Source organism: Aricia agestis, chromosome 10 (genome assembly GCF_905147365.1).
Source record: "Aricia agestis chromosome 10, ilAriAges1.1, whole genome shotgun sequence".
In the NCBI taxonomy this organism is placed as follows: domain Eukaryota; kingdom Metazoa; phylum Arthropoda; class Insecta; order Lepidoptera; family Lycaenidae; genus Aricia; species Aricia agestis.
The window spans coordinates 12,659,796-12,675,111 of record NC_056415.1 but is presented as its reverse complement, the minus strand read 5'-3'; the positions used below and the strand labels follow the sequence as shown (position 1 = coordinate 12,675,111).

General features: G+C 36.4%; 1 protein-coding gene across 1 annotated transcript; it reads left to right on the top strand.

Moving 5' to 3' along the window:
- The first annotated feature begins 749 nt into the window (after positions 1-749).
- LOC121730851 (novel acetylcholine receptor chaperone) lies at positions 750-15,206 on the top strand. The gene is made up of 4 exons (XM_042120043.1): positions 750-1,092; positions 4,230-4,368; positions 12,906-13,050; positions 14,607-15,206. The coding sequence occupies exons 1-4, from the start codon at positions 982-984 to the stop codon at positions 14,680-14,682; spliced, it is 471 nt and encodes a 156-aa protein (XP_041975977.1). The 5' UTR covers positions 750-981; the 3' UTR covers positions 14,683-15,206.
- Positions 15,207-15,316: the final 110 nt, after the last annotated feature.

Below are 15,316 nucleotides of genomic sequence, written 5' to 3'. Positions count from 1 at the left end.
TATAGCGGAACCACAAAACCCAACAAGATATTGCATTAAACGTTTACTAAACACTTTTATTATCACTCTTTAAACATTAAATATGCAGACCTACTCCTTTGTTATGTCCTGGGAGGTAGGACATAACATTACACGCTTTTGACGTTTATAAGGCGATATGAGCTTTCTCTTTCACTCAACTTACCGCATCGTTAGTCAGAAAGAGTAACAGTATCAACTGTCAAAATATAAGGCGCCCTTGACCTCATTGGATGACACAGATTAAGGATAATATTATAATATAGAGTGATGACAACCAATAACGACTAAGCGGCCATTTGCAAGTTACGTTAGATTGAGTTCTCTTCCCCCGCATTGGGGGCGCTGATTCCGCTTCAAATAGGCACAAAAAGCAGGTGGGTATCATAAGTCCAGCGTACTTGTATAATGGAGGTCAGTGGGGGGATGTTATCCATATTTTGTCACGGCAAACATGTTTTTGTGCTAGGCCACGCCACCCCTATACTGTAGTTTGTATTGCAAACATATTGTTTATTTTATATAATACGATGTTAGAAAACACGAAAACACGGCGCAGCGGAGCCGGCTTTATGGATATATTATATGGATAAAGACGATCGTACCGCGTAATCTATATTTACAACTTACGAATTTTGAATATGGCAACAGCGATTAAAAATGAAAAATTTGAACTACGGACTACCTATGCCAAAAACATGTATCCAAGCAAGACGCATATTAAAAAAATAGATATGGATTTTTTTCGCGCCGGCGCGAACGATAAACGCGTACGTGTCCGTTTCTGCTCCAAATATAATGTTTTAATATTGGCTTTAGCATGAGTTCCATGAGTTAAATAATTTGTTAGCTGCAAATTCCAAACATGTTTTTATTTCTTAGATTTGAAATGTGACAACATAAAAAAATTATTAAAAAAGTACCTAAAATTTCCTCGACTACTTGTAAAATATTAAATTAATAATGGGTTCAATAGTTTTAAAGAGTTTATCAATTCTTCTTGGTGTATTTTTTATTTTCGTTGGCATCACGAAATTAACACCGTTTATTTCTAAGGAATTGCACAAGGATTTGGTAAGTGCATAATTTATGTACCAATCTTAAACGTTAGTCTCTAAAATATATAAGTACTTACTTAATTAATAATTTCGTTCTATATATTTTTAGGAATAAAATTCAGAAAGGTCGCTAGGTGCATTAATATTTTGTTTCGGAGCAATACGCCTTTCTATTTTAGTATTTGGCCTGCCGCCTAATATTTCGTTGCTGTCTCGTGTTGCCGCTCCGAAGGCAAAATCAAATAATTTGAGTTACTTATCCATTTTGTAATAAAGGTTCAATTAAGATAAGCTTGAATTTTATGTATGAAATATAATTATATTGTATGAAAGGAAACATATTTCTCTTTAAAGAACACATTTTTTTTATAATTAAGCGCATGATACAGAAAACCTCCAAATTTAATGTTTTATTCGCAAGTTTATAAGTGTGAGTGGCGATATCAGCTGACCACCAAACCGAGATATCTAAATACTGTTCGATCGGGATGGCATACTGCGGGATTACGCCCGTACGCGTACCTAATTTGTAGACTGTAGTCTATGTAGAGAAGCTAGATTCACTAGTCACTAATCACTACACATAAAGATAAAGAATGTTTAATAACTTTCATAAACGCATACACCTATTATTATTTTTAACAAAAAATTAAAACCGACTTCCAAGGTAAAAACAATGAGAATATTAACTAAAAAGTATTAAATAATTCTTTCTCTAATAGTATTTAATACTTTTTAGTTAATATTCTTATTGTTTTTACCTTGGAAGTCGGTTTTAATTTCTTGTTAAAAATAATAATTTTAAAATTTAGCCAAATTAGTAACCGTAGTACCAAAGTGGTGTAATAATCTTATATCTTTAAACGAGAAATTCTTGTATATATATATAATTGGAATCTCGGAATCGGCTCCAACGATTTTCATGAAATTTAGTATATAGGGGGTTTCGGGGGCGATAAATCGATCTAGCTAGGAATCATTTTTAGAAAATGTCATTTTATTCGTTTTTTGACCGAGCAAAGCTCGGTTTTAATTTACGAAACGGAGGAGTGAGTAACGTAAAATTATAATAAAATAATAAAATATAATAAAAAAATAAAATAATAAATAATAAAATAAAGTGTCTTTTTTGTATTCACTTGCATACAAAAGTGAGACTTTCCGTTACTCACTCCTCCGTGTTGTTAGTAACTCAGTGATTAACTCACAAATGTACGATACAGAATCGACCAGCTGTTCTTAAAACAACGCCGAAACTTTTAAACGTGCATCTATAAGGAGTTAGGAGTTCTCTCAGCACCTTCGGAACCATGGCATACCTTGATGCAAAATCTTTCAATTTGGTAGTTTATGCTTAGAATACTTCCCATAAAACCTAAATCACCATATGTTTCCATATAAATTTCGATGAGTTCTCTTGGTTACTTATGGTCCATGGATCCCATCATCAGGTCACCATACATAAATTTTATAAACATGGTAGCAAATTCGAGTTAAGCCCTTTACAATATAAATAACGCTCGAAAACCTCGTCTCAATCTTAAAGATTATGAAAATTACTAATAATAGGGCCATAATGTGATGATGCATGGTGTAATGTTAGTGATGATGATTATGATGAATATAAATTACACGATAGCATATGCTTTCTGTTCTTAAACCAACGCCGAAACTTCTAAACGTGTATCTATAAGGAGTTAGGAGTTCTCTCAGTACCTTCGGAACCAAGGCATACCTTGATGCAAAATTTTGCTTTTTGGTAAGAAATGCTTAGTATACTTCTAATAAAACCAAAATCACCATATGTTTTGATTTGAGGAGTTCCCTCGATTACTAATGGATCCCATCATCAGGTCACCATTTTTATGAACATGGTACCAAATTCGAGTCAAACCCTATACAACACAAAAAGAATTTTGAAAATCGGACCACAAACGGCTGAGTAATCGTTGAACATACATTAAAAAAATACATACAGCCGAACGTATTACCTCCTCCTTTTTGGAAGTCGGTAAAAAAGTGATTCTTCGTGAACTTGGCCTTCATTGTATTGCGAAGACGAAAGTTATGTATAAAATAGTGTTACGGACCTACAACATATAAGTGTCATCTAGCGTCAAACCAGCGAAACTTATCGAGTGAACAGAGACAACATGAATCCCCTGCTCAATACTAGATGGCGTTAGGTTCGCGAGTACATGCTCGAACTTTGTAGCAACATTCCACACTTGTTTACGCGAATCGGGTAAGGAACGATCGACGACGAGGAGCGATCTTCGAGACGACTTCGGAGTGAAAACAAGTGATCAATAGTGAGTGAACCAATGAAACCTACGACTTGTCTACGACCTAGGACAGTGATAGTGCTTAGTGTTTTGGACCTAGTGCTTTGTGTGACCTAGTGTTTGTGAATAAAGTCTTTAAGAGAGTCACCAAGTCTTTCTCTCCAAATCCTTCGAACCCTAGCACGTAACATTAGTAATCCCTTACTCGCAAAATATTTACACAGTTGTAGATATAATGTACAGACGCGACATTGTATTTATATAGAAGTTTTCGACCTTATCTGTCAAGCCACATTTCTAAAGACAAACATTATATAATTTTAATTTCCATAGTAGATACACTCGGTGTAAATATTTTATTACTTATTATTTTTTTTTTATGAAATAAGGGGGCAAACGAGCAAACGGGTCACCTGATGGAAAGCAACTTCCGTGGCCCATGGACACTCGCAGCATCAGAAGAGCTGCAAGTGCGTTGCCGGCCTTTTAAGAGGGAATAGGGTAATAGAGGAGGGTAGGGAAGGGAAGGGAAGGGAATAGTTGAGGGTAGGGAAGGGAATAGGGTAGGGGTTAGGGGATTGGGCCTCGGGTAAACTCACTCACTCGGCGAAACACAGCGCAAGCGCTGTTTCACGCCGGTTTTCTGTGAGAACGTGGTATTTATCCGGTCGAGCCGGCCCATTCGTGCCGAAGCATGGCTCTCCCACGTATATTACTTAAGTTTATCTCAAATATGAACCTTACAGGTTAGTTAAAAGTTAAAACCCTTGGCGGTGACCCTCGCTTTCGGTCTTCGGCTCAGGCTTTTACTGTAGATTGATTGTTATTCGTGCGAAAATTATTAAAATTATTGACATTTTCATTGCAGCGAAAGGAGTACGTCAGATATGCAAAAGTGTTTCCACTCACTGAAATGCTGGACTTCAAGATACCGTCGAAATGGTATCGAAGGGTGGTCGGGGGCCTGGAAATATTCTTCGGATTGGCGCTCGCTCTTATTCCTAGCCGTAAGTTTATTTTTATTTTTCTTCTATTTTTTTCTGACTACAGCTGCAAAACAATCTGGTCTCCCACACGGGTCCTCTGTTCTTCCTCTCTTATATCAAACATATTTGCCCAATGTGCAGTCGATCGACGCAGTCGATGATATGCAGAGCGAATTTGAAACCTGTTGGTACATAATGGTTTAACTAGATTTAATAGGCTTGACGGAATTGGCTTTTTCGCTTATATTAGGTTGGAGAAAAGTTTCTTCGCATTTTATATAAAAATTCAAAAGATTAGCATTAACACCTCCCAGCCAAACTCCCGTAATTTTTGCTGAGTGGCTCAAGATGTGTGAAGTCTAGCGTTATCATGGTAAAAAACCACACCCCTTCTGTTGGTTAATTCCGGCCGCTTTCTCTCAACTTCTTGCTTTAATCTCATCAGTTATTCGCAGTACAGTTCAGAATCGATGGTCCTGCCTGGCGGTAACCAATCCCAATCCCACCACACACACAGCATCACCGTGTTGCGAGTTAACCCGGGTTTCGCCACAGTCTGTGAAGCCTGACCGGCCTTTGACCACGATTTTTTTACACGTTCTTGTCTTACTTGATCCACTTTTCATCACCAGTTAACAGCTTCTTCAAAAATGGTTTGGTTTCATTACGTCGTAATAAAGAATCACATATGAGCACACGGTTCATTAGGTTTCTGTCAGTGAGCTCATGAGGCACCCAAATATCGAACTTTTTTATGTACCCAGTTTTTTTCAAATGCGCCAAAACCATTTTGTGGTCAATCCCCAGGTCTTGGGCTACATCGTAACTACTAATATACCGATCTTGCTCCACTTTTTCGAAAATGGCATCAGTTTTGTCCATAACAGGGCGACCAGAGAGATGTGCATCTTTGATATCAAAATTTCTGGATTGAAAACGCTTAAACCAAATTTGCGTTACTCTTACAGATACTACATTAGGTCCATAAACACGCAAATTTTTTTTGCGGCTTGTGTTGCATTTTTACCTTTGTTGTACTAAAGTTTTAAAATGTATCGAATTTCTTCATTAGAATCACTCATTTTAACAATAAGAAAAACAAATGAAAATCTCACATTTACCTAATTTAAATTTGGAATTGTCTTCTGTAAAATTAAAACTCTTTAATGATACCAAATTCCAAAATCAGCCAAATACAATTGGTATAGTGACTATAGTCCAAGAGATTTTATGACAAGTTCATACATACTATAATGCGAAAAGACTTTTTCCCCAACCTATTATACAGGGTGTAACAAAAATAAGTGATAATACTTTAGGGTGTGTGCGTGTTTTTCAGTATTGTATGGGGAAACTCGTGACGCTCAGACCCTTGCCCATACAAAAGTGAAAAAAAATTTTCGTCTTTCAGCACTGCTACTTTCACAGTGAACTTTCTACAAGGAACACGTACACACCCTAAAGTATTATCACTTATTTTTGTTACACACTGTATATGTTACGCTCAAAGACCGAAAACGCTCAGTGAGCGAAAAAATGGCTCACAACGCGTTGTGGTAATAGTGAAACGGCCACTACGGCCGTTTTCACTAGGGCGTTCTGGTAATCACAGAAATACCACAAAGCGAAATTCGTGTCGTGACTCGTGGCTGACGTGCTAATATTCTACCACAACGCGTTGTGGTAATCGAGTAAAACCATGACGCGTTCTGAGCATTCAAAAACAGAACGCGTCGTGGCCGTTTTCATTAGGGCCACAACACGGATTCGCGTCGTGGCTGTTTTTAAATGCTCAGAACGCGTCATGGCTTTTCTCGATTACCACAACGCGTTTTGGTCGAATAGCATGTCAGCCACGACACGAATTTCGCTACGAGTATGTGGTATTTCTGTGATTACCAGAACGCGTCGTGGCCGTTTTCACTAGGGCCACGACGCGAATTTCGCGTCGTGGCCGTTTCACTCTGACCACAACGCGTTGTGAGCCATTTTTTCGCTCACTGAGCGTTTTCGGTCTACTATCTGACTTAGAGCATTGAAATAAAGAATTTATTTAAGATGAAAACCTCCTCTATTTTTTTTAATAAAAAAGAACCAGTTTAATGTGCTAGATTTTTCACAAAAAGCCATTAATTAAAAAATGCACAATTTTTTTTCTTAAACTTTGGTTTTTCTATGTTTGATTCCACGAAATGTATAACATATTGCCTGTGTAAGCGTAGTCCACAAGTTTAGCTATCAAATGAGACCTTTTTATCTTCATAGGATATTTACATGAGAAGTACTGGATTAGTGTGAATGCCCGAGAAAAACTAAAATGGCTGCCATTTTACAACCGTGAGAGAGAGAAAAAATTTGAGAGCCAATTTGTCGATAAAATATGCCATAGATCATGACATTAAAGGATCGGACACCGGTGTCGGGACACATTGTATAAAACTTAAAGGTGACTGACTGACTGATTGACATAGTGATCTATCAACGCACAGCCCAAACCACTGGACGGATCGGGCTGAAATTTGGCATGCAGGTAGATGTTATGACGTAGGCATCCATTAAGAAAGTATTTTGATAAATTCCAACCCCAAGGGGTTCAAAAAGGGGATGAAAGTTTGTATATAATAATACTTCTTAACGCGAGCGAAGCCGCGGGTAAAAGCTCGTCAAATATAAAATAAGGACAGAAGCTGATATAAATACAAGGGAAAAGAGAGAATTAAGTCATTACTATCCAAAATATTTTTTACGATCACAATAACGTCTAATTTGAACGCACTATCTATATCTATATCTATATATAAGTATATAAAACTCAAAGGTGACTGACTGAGTGATTGACATAGTGATCTATCAACGCACAGCCCAAACCACTGGACAGATCGGGCTGAAATTTGGCATGCAGGTAGATGTTATGACGTAGGCATCCGCTAAGAAAGTATTTTGATAAATTCCAACCCCAAGAGGGGTTCAAATAGGGGATGAAAGTTTGTATACATAATACTTCCTAACGCGAGCGAAGCCGCGGCACAGAATATATATTAGTAGTACCAAGCCGCGGGCAAAAGCTCGTTTCCTATAAATTAGTACGTCTACTGTAAACCAATGATATTGTATGTAAAACTATGTAGAATATCATTGGTCATATTTTTACTGTACGATCATTACTTTAGGAAGTACAGAGTATTAAAGGTGATAAAAACAAGAAGCTTAATCGTTTTACAAATTTAAATTCTAGATTGTTAAACTTGCACAAGTATGCCGACTTATCAATCAAATTGTGTTTCATCTTCGTCATCTTTATCATTAACATTGATGGGGGCTCCATTAGTACAAGCTCCTAGGTAGCCGTTACAGATAAGACTACACTATGCCCGCTTTGTGATGTGTGGGGTGTCGTTGGATAGGTTTTTTTAAATATTATTAGTATTCATAGATCATTTTCCGATTTACGGACCCATTTGTGAAATATTAAGTTTTAAAGTGGAAAAAATCATTAGAGTCCAGTGTTCCCCACTTCTATCAGCTAAACGGTTGTTTCAGGAAATGTGAAAAAATTTAAGGGAGTAGGAAATATGCTGAATTTATAAGGAAAACTATCACGGCTAAGAAGAATGCATAAGTCATTGAGTAGGTAATTATAGTCGATCAACTACAAAAATCTATTCGGCGAAGTATAAAGGAACTTTTCGTTCAAATTCCTTTGATCGTAACTGAGATGATGTTGTTAGTTTAAATACGTTATAAAATATGTACATTCATTGACTTACGTGGCGTGGCGCACTTGGCCGGTTTTAAACCTAGTAGTGGTATGTTTTGAATGACAGACAATGTAAGCGAACGACTGACTGAAAGAGAGAGCAAAAATCGGCCGCGCATTGTTACCCATAATTCATAAAGTTAATATACAGTTATAGCGTAATAGAGCAACAATCTCGATCTGTCAAACGAAACCAAAATTGGTTTTCATCTGTGTGAAAAATATGTGTACGTATACACTTACACAAGCATGATTGAACATGAATTCTATGAGATTAAATTGTCAACGTGCGGAACGTGCCGACTGGACGTCATAAAAAGAGTGCTTCTGTCATGTATCAGACGTCTCTTTTTTCCACGCAGTGTTACTGATAGTGACATCTCTCTTGTTCAGGCCTTTGTTTCTCTATTCCGCTAGGTACATTAACTTTATGTTGTTACCTGATCCGCCGTCCAAGGATGAGCGGTATGAGGGAGGGGTTAAACTACTACTGTGAGCGTAAATCTAAGGTGTATTGTCTAAGTCAAGACATTCGCTACCTTTCTAAGCGCAAATAAATCTTACCACATAGACGACAAAAACTACGTCGGTAACGCCGGTCTTGTACATTATTTCAAAATGTACAGTTGTTAGGGGCTGGGCGCCATATAACTTTTTTACCTACTCACTAAGAGCTATCTATGGCACAGAATATATATTAGTAGTACCAACAGAATTCCCACTCGTGAAACCCGTTTAAAAAAATAACAACTCATGCTACGATACCTACTATAAAGTTCAAATTCCGACCGCGCAGTGCTAGGTGCCTACAATTATATTTACCTACATGTCCGCTCTCTTTCTATCGCGTAAGGTAAGAGGTACCCTTTCTGACGAAATCAAGATTGTCACCTTTTAGAAAATAATATAATCTTCTTTTAATTACTATAGCTACTAATAGCAAACTTTTTTATAGTAATAATAAAATTTTAGTAACCCAACGTATATTTTATAATAGTTTTACAGGCCTGTCTATGGTATATATTTTATCTCTGTTGAGACCTCAGTTGAGACATATACCAAAATGCCCATGATCCTTTGTTTTATGGTCGGTCGATTGGCGGGGTACGGGGCATTCATTTTTTGCGATTTTTGATTTTTTTATTTATAAGTAAATTTAGAAAAAAAAACGAACGTAGATAGCTAGTAGTAGCTTTAACATATCCCAATGTTGTATAAAAAATAATTTGTCTAGACGCATTGTCCAGGGAGTAAATTGGGGAATACGTTTGTATGGAAAAACAGTGCGAGCGTACCCTTTTAATACTTTGTATTTCCTAAAGTAATGATCGTACAGTAAAAATGTTTAGACGTAATTCATAGGAATGTAGATAATTAATGTAGAAATCACTAAAGAGATATTATAAATAATTTTCGAGTCACAAGCAGAAACCTCGAATAAGAGACCTTTCCCCCCTCCCCTACCGCCGGCTTGTCTCTCTCCCTCGGGAGTCGGGGACTTTTAGTAGGTACGGTATATATTAATCTGGGCACCTTTGGGAACAACTGTACCAACTTTCAAAACTACATGAATTATCTGGTCTGAATTCCTTAATTTTCCCAGGCTATATTGCATAATAAATATAATCCAAAGCGAGTAACAAAACGCAAAAAAATTGAGAACGATATTATTTTTATAAGTTTCAGTTCTATTTTTTTCAGCGTCCAGCCGTGTGATATCGTCAGTAATTATTTTTAGACGCATTATTTTACTTTGGTATTTAGACGCAGGCATTAGGAAGTTTTCGGTCTCAGTTTCCGCTGTAGGAAATGTACGGCCTGTCGCCTGAGGCGTAATAATTTGATGTACGTAATATTTACTTACATTTTCTGTAACTAGTTTCTCGAATAAAGGGAGCCGAATCGACGAGAAGAAAACATATACCTATGTATTACTAGCGACCCGCCCCGGCTTTGCACGGGTAAAAAATATATAGCCAATGTCACTCACTGAATAAATGAGTTTTTAATCTAAACCAATATTATAAAGAGGTAAACTTTGTTTGTTTGTTTACTCATAGATCTACTACTACTACCCGACTAAGAGCTGATGACCAAATCAGTCATGACTCATGACTCATGTAGCTTCAGCTGTGTTAAAACTCCGTTAGCTACTTCCCTGAACAACCCTTTCTGATAATCTGCGTGCTGCGTGCAGATTATCAGAAAGGGTTGTTCAGGGAAGTAGCTAATGGAGTTTTAATACAGCTGAACCTACATTATTTCTTTTTTTCCCCACCCCACTACTCCCGCACCCACCGCCCACGGCCTGCCAGCACGCAGATTATCAGAAAGGGTTGTTCAGGGAAGTAGCTAACGGAGTTTTAATACAGCTGAACCTACATTTTTTCTTTTTTTCCCCACCCCACTACTCCCACACCCACCGCCCACGGCCTGCCAGCACTCAGATTATCAGAAAGGGTTGTTCAGGGAAGTAGCTAACGGAGTTTTAACACAGGTGAAGCTACATGTAACATGACTGATTTGGTCGTCAGCTCTCCGTCGATACTACTGATAGATACATTACTACTCAATAGTCAATACTCATAGATCTAAACTCCCCTCCCGCGGGCGCACCCCCGCCTTGGTAGCGCCCACTTCGAAACGGGCGTAAATCGCAATATTTTAATTTCGCCATAACTTCTAAACCAAACGTCCAATTTTAATCATTCAGAGACCAAATATTGTCCACATAAACTGTACTTTGAGATGAAATAATTTATTTTGATAAGGATTATTATCATGAGTAAAATAAATGCATTTAAATGTAGTCAAAAAAAAATCAAGATTTTTAAATAAAAATATGGTTGTTGTGCCTCACTTGACATAGATAGGTATAGTGTGTCGCGGACATTTTTGTAGATATTTATAAGATCTACATTTACTTAGAACATTGTATGGTTCTATCTTTTATAGTTTAGGCAGCGTACGCAAAATAAGTAAATTTTCTGGTTGTTTCCGAAAAACTGAAATATCTTACGGAACCCTTTATTTTCCAAAATAAAAAGTAGCCTATATTACTCGTAAATAATGTAGCTTTCGGATGGTGAAAGAATTTTTAAAATCGGTCCAATAGTTTTTGAGCCTATTCGTTACAATTAAACAAACAAACAAACAAAGTTTACCTCTTTATAATATTAGTCTAAATGTATATGCAAAATTGACCATAAAATTTCTACAAAATGTACCTATACGTTATGTTTTATGAACAAAATAATAATAATGTAATATAATATGCAAACATGTTATGTTTGCATTTAATATAACTTTACCACCATCAAAACAGTGTTTATATTGAGATGCTGGATGTACTCTGGTTAACAAGTGCCATTTTCGCTAAAACCTGATCTCATGCACCGAAAATTATGATTTTGATCTCATTCGATTCGGAATACCATCTACAACATTCTAACAAAATTACAAGAGGGGCTGAAAAAAAATGCAAAAGTTATAAACATTTAAGTACTTAAACATAAAAAGACGGGTTTTGTTTTTTTTAACATTCCGAAAACTATTTGAGATAATCAAAATTTGAAAATAGATCCTTAAAGAGCAGGAAATTTCCTAAGAACCTGCCTTTGATTGTTCATTAAAAAGTGAAAAATCAAAATTGTTCAATTTTTCTAACGGATATCTCTTCTAAGCCCTTTTAAGATTAGCTCAAAAGAATAATAAAAATTTTTAGATTTCTTGTTTTGAAATAATCAGAGTTTTTATGTTAACATTAAAATGGAGTCACCATTTTAATGTTAACATAAAAACTCTGTTTTTATTAACAAATTAACAAAAGCATAACAATTAAACAAATTGTGATAATTTATTTTTGTTGACGGATTATTGTTTATTGATATGTCTACTTAGTGCCCAAATTTTACATTTTTTATTTCTTTATATTAATATTTAATCAGTTAAAATATATTTTTTAGTTCACGTGGCAGATTGCGGCAAATCACGCGAAACCCGAACCACGCGTTTTTACTGTTACTTTCGTCGCTCAATAGCTATAAGGATTATTGATAAGGTTCCAAAATCTAGGGTTTTTTTAGGACATTTCCTGCTCTTTAAGGACCTGTTTTCAAATTTTGATTATCTCAAATAGTTTTCGAAATATTAAAAAACCAAACCCTTCTTTTTATGTTTACTTGTTTATAACTTCTGCATTTTTTTCAGCCTTTCTTGTAATTTTGATAGAATGTTTTAAATGATATTCCGAATCGAATGAGACCAAAATCATAATTTTTGGTGCATGAGATCAGGTTTTGACGAAAATGGCACTTGTTTTTTTTTTAAATAATAATAATAATATCTATGGACGCTTTACACCACGTCAGTCTGGCCCCGTGGTAAGTACCTGAAGGACTTGTGTTACGGGTACCAGACAACGGAAATATATTTAATACTTTTATACTATACATACATTTAAGATTTTTATTATATGATACACATATTTAATACACATTCATGACTCAGGAACTTTTCGTCCCCCGGCTTGAGCTACCAACGTGCTCACCACTGAGCCACAGAGGTCGTCAAACCAGAGGTTGTTAACCAGAGTAATGTGCCAGTGTTCGTTTTTCCTATTGTTACTAGTCTGCAATCCATGCTTACAGTAATTTACATCAACGAAAATTCAAGAAGGTACCTAAGTCGTCTAAGTACACACATTAAAGTAACAACAAATGGCTTTGCTACTAATAAAAATGTTTCACCTTGAAGGCATATTATTTAGGTAAGTATTAAAATAACTCACGTAATTTTCTAGATAAAGTGAAAAATGCGGCTAACATCGGGCTGGTGCTGCTGATGATTCTTGCGGCGTACTCCCACTTGATGGTGGGGGACCCCTTCGACCGCTGCGCGCCCGCTCTTGTCTTCTTCTTCATGCTCAGTGGACGGCTCGTTGTGTGGTAAGATCACAGACATAGATCAAGATAGATACCGCATGTGTATGTACTTCGCGTGCCATATCGCGTTCCCAAACGACGAGCAATGCTCGTCTTTCGAAAGTCTTTTCTTTAGTCTGCTACCGAACGTCAATCGGAATTTTAAAAATGCCTAAATGCCTAAAAGTGCCGTTTTGAGCTGTAGAAATTCAAATAGAAACGTTGAACTAGATAATGGACACGTTTCATATCATCGGTACATCACAATAGCACAGACGGTAGGTAGGAAAAAAGTGGCACGCTCGTTTTCATACAAATGGAGCGACATTTTCGGTGCCGTATAAAAAGCATATTTTTCAATCAACATTTTTATGGGTTTCTACTGTGTAAAATATTACATAGTTTTTTTTGTGAAAATGAATGATTAAGAAGCGATTAGCATGAAGAAAAAAAGTAGGTCAAGTAGCCTATTCACAAGTCGATCGGTCAAGAAGATAACATAGCAAGATTTAATATGAGCTATTGGTATTCGTGCAACAATGATAAGCGTTGATTGACAATTAGCTTTACGATATTGGCATCGTCAACTTATCCTCTTCCCTTTTATCTCATCTCAATCATCAATTTGTTTCAACTCTGAACAATAAAGAGCTAGGCAACCCACCTCACTCTCTTAGGCTTAGGCTCTTAAGCTTTAAAGGCTAGCCGCTAGATGTTGCCTTTAAAAAGCCATTAAGGAAATTTGGATTCGACCTTGAAATCAATGTCCACCTCAAGAAAATCTCACACGATTAGAAACCTATCACAGTAGCTTTAGTTATTGCTGATCAGCGCAGACGATGATGATTTAATATTAGTAATCGGATCACTGGCATAAATATATAATCATCAGCTATAAACAGTGGCGGCCGTTTGGGACGTGGGTAGTAATTGACGTCACAATTTCACGACATAGCTCATAACACTCGTTATTGATTGCTTTTGTACCCTTCGCTGAAGTTATTCTTTAAACATTTTGAATGGTCAGAGGTTACAATGGAATGAAATGGAAAAAACAAAAAAGGAATCATATCAGGGGATACTTACATGGTGGACAAATTACAGAATGTTGATCAAATTTTAAGAGTAAGATTATAGGTATTTTTTCAATTACATTTCGTATTTGTTCAAGACTTTTAAACGCTTATTATGTGAGAACGCATTTAAAACGCAGTTAAGAGCGGATGTTGATTTATACGGAGGAGTAAATTATTTCCATAGACCTTGGCTAGTTTTTATGGAATGTAAACAGGGATTTACTACATAAAATTAGTTCTATCGCTGACTAGCCCACGAATCACGATTGGCACTCGGCCAAGATTCCGCCGTGAAGAATTGCTTGTCGCGAGTACAATATTGTATGGATGTTATTAATCGTTCCTCGTTACTATAATTTGCACCTCGATTTCGTAATCGAACGTACTAGTTTATTATATTCAGCAGTAACGGTTACTTGAATTTAATCAAGATTTGCAAATGTTACAATGCAAAAACACGTGTACGGTATTCGAATTTGCGAATAACTGTAGAGTTTGTTTCAGGTACCAGACAAGTCGACGAGAGGAGATGGAGAAGGCCGCCGCCACGCAAAACGGGAACGGACTCAAGAGGGACTAAGACTTATCCCCGCAATAACCTATTACTAGTCTGTAGTTAGTGTTTTATATACATACAAACAAATAAAACCCAGCGCACTTCATTTTAATAGAGGCACAAATTATAGTTCGTTTGCTACCACTGTGATTGTTGCTAGTCATTGGACGCGAGTTCCGACGCTTTTTTAAATGTATCTGTAACGTTTTAGACATTTTATGACCGAAAGGTGGATTGACATTTTTTACATTTTCACAAAACGTTTTACGTAGGTAAGAATTTATACTTTAAAGTGATATTATTGTAAGCGATGCGTACTAGGTTCGTTTTGTGTGAATGTGTTTGTAGTGTGAAGTCTGTGTGGGTATTGTATTAGATGGGCCGAGAAACTGCCACTTTATAGTACATTTAGAATTAATATACTTAATGCACATGATTAATGTTTGCTCAATAAAAACGATTACCTGATAATATTTTGCATGTTGAGATTTGAGAAGCCAGTGGCGCCATCTATTGTATTGTCAATTTATAACATTGTGTTGTAAATTGTAAATAATTATAGAAAAAAAAACTGTCAGTCATGATGGCTGATGCAGTATTTTAACTTTTACGGTTATTGTAGTAAGTAACGCAAAAAGACTAAAATATTGTTTTCACC

Bases quoted from the DNA above. Each gene is read 5' to 3' on its own strand.
- LOC121730851 (XM_042120043.1), top strand. From the start codon at position 982: ATGGGTTCAATAGTTTTAAAGAGTTTATCAATTCTTCTTGGTGTATTT. The intron at 1,093-4,229 runs GTAAGTGCATAA...TTTTCATTGCAG, and splicing joins AGGAATTGCACAAGGATTTG to CGAAAGGAGTACGTCAGATA. The intron at 4,369-12,905 runs GTAAGTTTATTT...GTAATTTTCTAG, and splicing joins GCTCGCTCTTATTCCTAGCC to ATAAAGTGAAAAATGCGGCT.